Source organism: Pinus tabuliformis, chromosome 1_1 (genome assembly GCF_031772625.1).
Source record: "Pinus tabuliformis cultivar Carrire ecotype Pingquan chromosome 1_1, CPIR1, whole genome shotgun sequence".
In the NCBI taxonomy this organism is placed as follows: domain Eukaryota; kingdom Viridiplantae; phylum Streptophyta; class Pinopsida; order Pinales; family Pinaceae; genus Pinus; species Pinus tabuliformis.
In genome coordinates, this window is record NC_142297.1 from 611,279,099 (window position 1) to 611,289,635 (window position 10,537).

Below are 10,537 nucleotides of genomic sequence, written 5' to 3' on the forward strand. Positions count from 1 at the left end.
CCAAAATCCCCTGCTATTTATGGATTTTCATTGATGGGAGGAGTCTCAGTACATGAAAAGGTTACCTAATGGGTATTCTAAGGTTAGGGTACAAGTGACACAATGAGTACAATAAATTCACAATTTATGCTCATGGCTCCAATAGGAGGCGATTCACTTTCTTGATATAGGCCCTATTAGATGAGACACAAGTCCTAGGGCTTGTTTAGTAGGTTGATTGTTGGGATGACCAATGGTTAAGGCAAGGAGAAAGGATTTCCAACAATGTAAATCAACAAGATCGAGGCACATGAAAGCCTCACACAAGCCCCTCAGTGGAAGCAAGACCAAACTAGGGTTTATGCTAGGGAAAACAACTAGGGAAAAGGAATTTATGAACAAAATTGAAGTAAGAATAGATTTTGTGGAAAACATGATTCTCTTGACATTTAGACTCTTCAATTCCACAAATACACCTTGCCTAGGGATTCACACCAAGCCCTAGTTGGTGTGCTTGGCCTTAAAGGGGCCAAATTAAGGAAGGAAGAGTTTATGGATAAGAAGTGTGTTTGATCACCAACAAAATGGACTAGTGCCTTGTTCCTTGGGAGTATGGGGTCTATGACTTGATAGGATAGCTAAAAAGTTTCTAAGGAGGCCGAATACTTGATGCCCTAGCACCAAAACTCAAGCAATTATGTATGTAATGGATTAAGGAATTTTCATGGGAGAGTTAGTAAAAGTTCACCACTATGATATTCATTCACATATTATTCACGAGTAGTGCATGCAATAGTGACATGTAGATAACATTCAATAAATTTTCAATAACTTAGGGCACAATAGAAAACCCTAAATAGTGACATGTAGATAACATTCAATAAATTTTCTATAACTTAGGGCACAATATCAAACCCTAGATTCAACATATTCCATAAATTAGACATAGAAAAATAAATATTCAATAATAGGTAGACTTACAAGATAACATTCAAAGAGATTCCATCCATTTGATCGAAAGAATAGCTCCAAAGATAAACAAATCAGCTCCAAATGTCAACATGCATTCATAGATCTGAATTCTCCATAAGATAAGAAGGCCAATTTAGCTCAAGAGGTCGAATTCTCTAAGTATGTGATGATCATTTACTGCAATGAATCTCTCCTCTACTTATATGAGGAGTTCAAATGCCTAATTTACCCTAATGGCCCCTAAAACAATAAAATAATTCCACAACCACAAGTTAGGTCATAGACTGACGTAATAGCCAAGATAAAACTCAAAAAATTTCCCACACGTGTGAGCCATAGGGCTGATTTTGATGATATCAGCCATGCGTAGGCTCCTTTAGGCGATGCGTTGAGGTCTCTTGGTGCCAAGCTGAGTGCTCAGTGAAGAGGCCTCCAAATATCATCTCCTAAGTGTTGGCCCTCAGGTTTATGTAAATCTCCTTCTGTGGACACTCAAATTGCATCTTTGGGTCAAAATGTGGTCTCATGGGTCTTTAGGTGGTGGCCAAATGCCTATCTTTGCTCCAACGTTGGCAACTTTCAAGGTGGTGCTAGCTCTCCCATGTCTCAAAGTGTGAGAAGACTTCATGGCGAAGTGCCATGGTCAAAAGGATCAACAATTATGGGGCTCCTCATCTTGAGTATACAGATGTGGGGAGGGAGCAATCGTGGATGCATGATTTACCAACTCCGCCTTTATTTTTCCACCCCTCTTGTGCACCTTTTACTTTTTCTTTATTTTTCTTTGTATTACTGCTCGTAGCTCAAAGGGTTAGATCTTGCTTTGTATGATGTATAACCATGATTACCCCCTTAATGATGAGGCAACTCAATTCCCATTAGGGGTTGGGACATGCAAGGGTTCCTTCTCATAATATGAAGATCAACATGTGCTCAGGAACCGAGTGATGGCCATAATGAGTGAGGTAGAGCTCATGCTAGGCTTTTTCCCACGTGCTAATGTGTATGTCTTGGCCATCTTTTGCATTTTGATATTCTTTTGTTTTTCTTGTGGCCATCATGTGCTTTTTCTTGCTCATTTAGCCGCATCAACCTCCTAGGGAAAAGTTTCGGACTTGCCTAGGTATGAGGATGTATGGTGTCAAATCCTAGAGAACCAATGCTCAATTGAACCCAAAGAAGGGAGGTGGAATATAGGGTTTATAATGTAAGATGGAAAGTGGTAAATATGGAATAAGGAGAGATGGGAGTACGCTATCTCAACGGGGTTTCCTAAGTAGTGCCCCTCCTCTCCTATACCCATTGAGCCATTAGGGGAGATCTCACTGGACTGGGATGAATGATTAACCCCCCCATTTAAGGTGAGGGAACAAGATCATGGTCAAAACCCCCCTTCCTTCTAGGTTACCCAATAATCCATGTCAAATGCCCAAATGCAAACAAGCATAAGCACTCGAATGCAAAATAAATAAAGTACCTTTTGATCGGAAGCCCACCTTCCAACATGTGTGCTTGCCAAATGGGCGAGGAAACATGATTGATGCAGGTGGTGGAGATATGAATGGCACATCGTCATCTCCTAGTAATGGCTGTTAGGGGCTGCTAGCTGTCCAGCTAGAAGAGATGATGGGAGAAAAAAATTCTCCTACGGGGTCACCCATTTTTGGTGGGAAATAGACACTAAACAAAAAATCTCTATAATTGTGGCTAAAAACTCTTCCGAAATAAATCAGCAAGAGGGTGATCTGAAACCTTGGTTCTAAATCACAATAATAGTGATGCTACCAACCAATAGCCTCAGATATGTTGCTGAAAATCTCGAATAATATTAGCAAAGAAACCCTAATTTTGGGCACATCAATTTATGATCCAAATTGGATCCTTAAACATTCTCTAAGTTTTCATGACTGTTTCAAATTATGTCAAGCTTCAAAATCTTATGGATATCGAGCTTATCAGAAATAACCTCTAAACAATGGCAATTTGTGGTCAGCACGGAACAACGAGGACCCTCGGTCAAAGTGTGCAGACCGTTGGCCCATGGTGACCGCGCACTGGCACAAATTGACAAACGGGAGGTCAAATCCAAAAACAGAGGCAGTTTCTGATACGTGATTAGCGCTAAAGTGCTAATCGCGTATCACAGGGCGTCCCCCTCAGTGAAGGAAAGCCCCCAAGCGCTCGGTCACGAGGAAAAGCATAAAATCGTACGGAAATCGCCGATTCCGTCAGAAGGCGGGTCCCGCGCTAAAATCGGTAGGATATCGGAAGGGCTTCAAGCGGTAAGCGGGTTCGACCGAGTCTCGCCCGATGCCATACATTGGGTGACATGCGTCCAGCGGATGAGAGAGAAAACCGCTCACATCGCGCAGGTAAAGGTCATGCTACTTACCCGCCCGACATGGACGGAGACCATAGGATCCGGAGGCTCCATATCAACGGTGGAGAAATGATCCGATGGATGACTGGATTTGACGGGGAAATAGGCTGTCATATAAGATTTGAGGTCTGGCATGACCGATGAGTTGGCAGAGGAATTAGTTTCGCGGGCAATTTTGGAGCAACAGAAATAACGACTGTTCAAAGAGAACTAACACTCAGTTCGTGAGAAAACAAGTGGCCACCTCTCTGTGAAGCGTTACATAGTGATGATGACGCAGAGCAGGGGAATTCAAGCGGACGGAGGTAGGAGATCTAGAGAGCCAGGAAGCAGAAACGAACAGTCAGGGAGTAGATTGGCTTTAAGCCACGAACAAACAAAGAGTAAGGGAGGTAGAGAAAGAGAAGCAGAAAGCCAAAAGGCAAGAAAGAAGTGAATTGTAGAGAACAAAGAAGTTGAGCTGACCTGCAGAGCAAAGGCAACGTTGAGCAGACAGAGACAGAGAGAGTCCGAGAGTTTGTGAACTCCAGAGAAGGCTTGAGAGGTTCAAGCAACTCTTCTGTGTATACTTGTCAGGTATTGAGTACCAAATTGGACTCATACCACTGAGACCAGTTGAGCTCGAGATTCAGTAAGGGGAGTCTGTGTACTCTAGAGATTTGGGGAATCCAAGTACAATCCTACTGATCATCATTTGTTAAGTGAGACTCAAATTGAGCTCCTTATTGTAAAAACTCTGCTGTAAGACACAATAGAAAGGCCACCACTGAAGGCTGGATCAGGAGACGTAGCCCAGAAGGATTGGGTGAACTCCTTATTAAATTTGTTGTGTTTATGTGTTTGCTTACTGTTTCAGTGTCTGTGTATTTTGCAATCTTATCGATCCGTTGCATAAAATAACATAGGCACACCCCAACACTTACCTTCATTATTTTTCTGAGGTCATTTACGGGTGATTTCAGATCAATTTATTGACAAGATTTCTGTTAAATGCGCACAAAATAGCCCAAACGCCTCAAGAAAGTGCCTTTTTCCAGCCAATAATAACACCAGGAAAAGCAGCCCCCAAACTCCTCAATTTAGAGATTCTTCCATATGCCAATATCTGATCACAAAAAGTATATATACTATACCAGCATAAACAACCAAGAAGAAAAGCCTATCCAGCAGCGAAATAGGTAGAGAAATGTTTATACCTGCTCTGATACCACTTTAAGATCACAAGAGAAAGAGGGGATTAAATGAACCAAATAACAACCTAAATACCTACAAAAAAAAGGAGAAAACAGCACTAAACAAGTGTGTTAGAGCTGTCCAAAAGATGTGCTAGAGAAAACATTAAAACAGTCGTAGAACAATAGAATGCGAAAGATACAATACCTGTAGGCTTACTCACTTGTATAACAAAATGTTGTCCGTAGGATAAATAATTTGTACATGATCACATGAGATGGTATTACAAATAAGGTTTGAGTTGTGTATTTATGTGCAGGCATGTCCTTCCAAGAGGGTCATGGACCCATGTAAGTAGGATGCACTCCCCAAGAGGATTATTGAGCCTACATGTCAAAGTTGACTAGGTTACCATAAACTAATTTTACAATAAATGATGGCCTTAGCCATAATTAGTGCCTAACAAAATGCATCAATAATCCAATATAATCAATGATCTAATACAAGATGGCCATAGCCACTTGTGAAGATTACACCATTCTCAATATGCATGAAGTTTTGTTGAAATGCTTGCTACTATTGAAGTCATTGAGGTAGTTTGTTTACAGAAATTTGGATCTGTGCTTCTTGGGATGTGTCTATATTCAAGTGCTTTTGAATTTGTCTCTCTTGATTTACTTTGCTGATTTTGAGTTTGACTAAAATATTATGTATCTTTTAATTACTGAGTATGAAATGGCATTTTCTTTAAATGTGCTTATACAGATGTACAGTATGCCTTGGAGAATATGAAGAGAAGGACATATTACGGGTCTTGCCTACCTGTGGCCATGCATTTCACATTAACTGTATTGATGTATGGTTAAGGCAACACTCAACCTGTCCTGTTTGTCGAGTATCTCTTCGAGGTCCTTATGGTAGAAGAACTTTAATATGTCCATTTTTAAGCATATCAACCCAGCCAAGTTATACTCCTAGAGTCATTTCTGAAAGTCCGTTCGAACATTCTCATGCCTATTTTGACAGCAGCGGAGAAGATCAATATAGAGATAGAAACCCTGGTCAAGAGCAATCTACAATCTCATTTGCCTCAGAGCAAAACCAGTCTGAGAATGACTGTCATGGAACTGATCGATTTAATTCTAAAAGAGAAAACACTTTATGCTACATCACAGAAAACAGTTGTGAAGCTCAGGCTTTTTCCCATATGCAGCTCAATAATGCAATAAATGATGGTACTCAATCTGAATCTCAGGTTCTTTCTCAAAGTATGATTGATGAGATGTCTACAGTGCATGGGTTAAAGCCTTTTAGGGGGTTAGAAAATGGCAACATGGCAGCTTGCATTCCAGATGAAATTCAAGGAAGGCAGGACTTTGTTTCTTTGCAAATCGATTCTAGTGAAACCAAAGGGACTGTATCATCATACCATGGTCAGCAAATGAGAAATATTGGAGATTCTGAACAGATTGTTGAACTGTCCAGTGCACTAGACAAATTTCATAGTGGTTTAACTGCTTCAGGCATTATTGGAACTGGTATTTCCTTGAATTTGGATGGGCAAGAGAGATTGGATGTCATTTCATCTACAGATAACGCTGACAGAAATGAATCTTTGGACAGCAATTTGATCCTGTCCTGTAATGAAGATGAAAAATATGCTCTTGAGGGAAATGTTCCTTCTTGTGAGAGGACAGATGAAGACAGAAGCTTATTGGTTGTTCAATATGTCAGAAATGCTGAATCTAGTTTTACAGCAAACACAGGCAGAAATTCTGATGATACTTCTATTAAGTTTAGAGAATAAATCTGAGTTTGCATCCCAAGTAGCTGCTCCAAAGAGAATGCTAAGGTATCAACATGTGTCTTGTACGGAGCTTAGATGGTGAGCCCACTTTTGTGGGAAAGGGCTTCAAGAACACACTGTGAACAAGTTAAAGCTGGATTATTGAATCTGAAATAAATTCTGGAAACAAAAGTACAGTTCTCTGGAGGTTATTGAATGTTAATATCAGAAGATAAATGAAGTCTCATTATTATCCAACGTTTAGGGGTACAAAAGATACCAGAATTCCTTTTTTGTAATGCAATGGAGCTGAAGGGTTAAAATGTGACTGTACAATAATTTAGAAACATATAAATGAAGACTGGGATAGTGGTATGAAACATAACCTGGTTGAGAAGCTTGGCTACTTGATGTCAGAAGCATGGGATATATATTAGGTGAAGATGAGTGGGAGACAGATTTAACAGAAAAGGGCAGGTGGGGCATCAATGCCTCAAGAGTAAAGGGACTTGAGAGATTAATCTGAGCTTATTCCATTTTCCCAGTCGTTCTTAGAGGTTTCAAAACGAGATTGCCATTGTCATGGGCTGGAAGAGTACTGAGCCACTTCTGAAGGAAACATAGATAAATATGGTTTGGATTATCATTAACAACAGTATGGCATCACGAGAAGAGTTAATGGTGGTTTCCAACACTATGATGTTCAGATAAGTTTATGTAAGTTAAACAACTACTGCATATTGTTACTGAGATCATTCACTTGAGTCTAGCAGGAATTTCAGAAAGACATCTCTGACGCCTAATGAATTGCCAAGATGACTGCCTCTGGCATGGACAGTAAGATAAGCAACATATTGGAACTGATAACCTAACTCCAATGGTTTGACTTTTCTAGATAGGTTGGTAATTTTTCTGAGAAGCAGAGGCATGAAACTTGGATGGCATGTACTGAAGGCAAAATGAATAATCACTCGAGCTTCTCCAGTGTTGCACATAATTAGACCAGTTACACTCACATTAGCATTAGGAGATGCACATTGGAATTTAAGAATATGCTCATGATTGCCTTTTTGGTAGGGATGCAATATACCTATAGAATGATATTTATAAATATGCCAATGCGATGTGGTCTGCATCTTGGCTGAACATGGTCTAACAGTATTGATTGTTTGTGTATATCACTAAGAAATATCTCGTCAGCAACATGCAATCATGTTTTCCAGTGCTATGGTAAATCGATATTTAGTTATTTACTCTTTTGGGTAATCGGGGTAGAGGAATGAACACTTTAGTTTATTGCAATAGAACTTGTTTGATGAATTCTGCATTTTGACTAGTTATCATCTAATCTGCAGTCTAGTGTACTTTACCGTTTCATTTTGTGTCAACCCTTGACTAACTTTTTTGAAATTTAATTAAAATTTATAGTATTCATGTTGTTCAAATTGGTTTTGTGATTAATAAAGTAAAGCTTCATTCGATTTCACGCCACATTATGAAAATCTCCATATTCTATGATTCCATGCCTTTCTGCACCATTAATTTGGCAAATGTTCCATCTTAGTTCGTACTTCTTCCCTTGATTAAAGTTCAAACAGGTTACATCTTTACAAATCCCATGATAATGCTAGTTTTTACATATCCCGGGATAATGCTAGTTTTACTGTTGTTGCCACTTTGTACGTATTATTTCTAACCTCTTCCTATAAAAGTTTCTTGAATCAATTCTTAGCTCTATAATTACATGCTCCGCCTTTCTTCTTACCATCACAACAATTTGAATTGTACAATTAAACAATTTGTCATCTCTCCCTGGTGGACAAGTTTTTCTGAGTTCATTCCGTAAGGCTGATCTACCAAACTATTGATAGTTTGTTAATTACAAACTTGTCCTCCCTATATAACAAAAGTTCTGACCATGCTTTGGCTTTTAATATGCACTAATAATATTTTTGTAATAATCAAACAAGGTATTTTGGGACTGTCAAGGGAAGCCTGGGTAGAAGTAGAACTGGGGAGAGGGCTTGTTGCCGATTCAGGAGGTAAGATCTGCGTAAAATTACTGGAAATCTGAACTCAAATAATTTAGTGTTGGTTATGGGCCTGGAACTGGTACTTCCAAACAATATTAAAGGGTTAAATTGCTATGTTGATTAAAACTTAACCATGGAGATTATGAACAGTTTCTATACCTCAAGGAGTATAAAGTTTAAGCATTTGCAGGCTTAATGAATGGATTAAATTGAAAATTCAAAGATTTATTGTCAGCTTTACCCCTCTCTCTCTCTCTCTATATATATATATCTTGACAAGATGGCAAACATTTTGGCAAATAAGCGGTTCGATTTATCCCCAAAATCTTGATATATAGAAATTTAATTGCACTGGGACAACCTACTCAGATCATAATGATCTTGCTTGACCTGAGATTCAGGCAATCTTCCTTCAACCTGAAATGATTGGAGAGTTGGAGGGATGCAAATGAAGGCCAGTAAAGGAAATTGCAGGGGAAGACATAACATAAGTTGTTTCTGGATAAGTTTGACTTGTATTCATATCTAAATGTTATATAGACCAGACTAGATCCATATAAATTCTGGATTTACCAAGCCCTAAGAGGGATCAAATATCTTTTCACTCTAAAAGAGGTGTGCATATCAAGAGATTTGATCCTTCTAGCTGCTTGGTAGATCCGAAATTAAGATGGATCTAGGCTAGTTTAATTCCCCTCTTTAAATAGGATATATTCCACATGAATACCATGGGTTTTCAATATCATGGTATTTATGGGCTTTTATTTCTATTATGATTTTCTTTTTATAGGGTAATTTTTACTTTGTTATTGTTGTTTTTTTACCGAGTTAAAATGTTTACATTACATTATATTAAACTTTTTATTTAATTTTAATTTCTATCTTTATGTAATTTGGCTTAGTCAAAATGTTAAACATTTCATTACAACATCTCTCCCATAATATGTTTATGATACATTACAATATCTTCCTCATAATTTTTTCTTTTGGATTTAATTTAAAAAATCTTATAAAATAAAATAAAAATAAAATATTTTAATTTTGACATGAGTTTTGTATTTTTGGGATTTGGTATTGATGATACAACATGGTATTGACCCATGGTATTTTAACAAAGTTTATTTATAAGTTAATAATATCCATGGTAAAATGGGGTGAATATCCATGATTATAAATCTTGTTATATCGTAAGTATTAAGTTTTTATGTGCTTATTAATTAAATTTAAATATGGTTACATAATCATTATTTTACGCCTTCCCGTATATTTTTGCTTTTATATTAAATTTAAAAAATGTTGACATACAATCTTTCTTACATTACATCTAACTCTTATGCATCTCCGCCATATTGGGCTCTAAAGCGCCTCTCGGTGCAAACATCTAGGAGCATGACTTCGAAAACGTGTAGGACGCAAACTTCCATTTTCACCAAGGAAGTCGTTGCTCTAAAAGGTAAAGCAAAGTAGTACATAAGGTTGAGGGCTTAAAAGTTAGAACAATATCAAGACTTTGAATTTTGTGAGAGCAAAGCAGCGTTTGTGAAATTCAAGATGGAATTAAGAAGCATGGAATCTAAATAAATGAATGTTGTTGACTTCTCAATGTCGACATTGTTGACGACTCGACTTGAACCCTTGAATTGGTGTAGTGATTGTGGATAATGGAGGGTACCATTCTCTACTTGGATACATTTGTAGAAAATAGAAATAGAGAAAATGATCCATCATTAATGAAGAGAAAATACGACCTTTATTGTTGTTTAGGATATCCTTTTGCATCCACTAAGCTATAAATGGAGGAATATAAAACTTGGTGAGATCATTTAGTGTTAGGTATTCCCTTTTGTATCTAGATCATTCTTGTTGATCAATGGAGGTGGATCATGGCCATGTTTCAAAATGAAAGTTCAAGCTTGGTGTCAACTTTATCTACTTGTGAAATTTCCTTAAATTGCAGCAACTAGAGTTTACTCTTCTAACTGATTAGCAGTTTATTAATTTTCTGATTAATACCGAATAAATCACACTGCAATTCTTCACAAATAAATTCCGCGGAAGTTAAATAAAGTGTTAGAACTAAGAAAATAGATGCACACACAAAATAAAAATGACACCAATATTTTTGGATTAGTAGTCCTCGGAAAAACCTTGAAGGGAAAACTGATGCAACAAATGAGGGTTTATTTTTATTATTTAGTAGCAAAAGTTCTAAGT

At 37.8% G+C, this 10,537-nt stretch overlaps 1 protein-coding gene across 4 annotated transcripts in view; it reads left to right on the plus strand.

The window, feature by feature from the left end:
- LOC149214759 (uncharacterized) overlaps positions 1-7,543 on the plus strand; it is a 61,436-nt gene extending 53,893 nt beyond the window's left edge. For all 4 annotated transcript variants that reach the window (XM_089392406.1, XM_089392409.1, XM_089392407.1 and 1 more), the window contains one exon: positions 5,270-7,543. In XM_089392406.1, the coding sequence (XP_089248532.1) occupies positions 5,270-6,311 (1,042 nt within the window). In that variant the 3' untranslated portion in view covers positions 6,312-7,543. The remainder of the gene's footprint in view (positions 1-5,269) is intronic.
- The last annotated feature ends 2,994 nt before the right edge of the window (positions 7,544-10,537 follow it).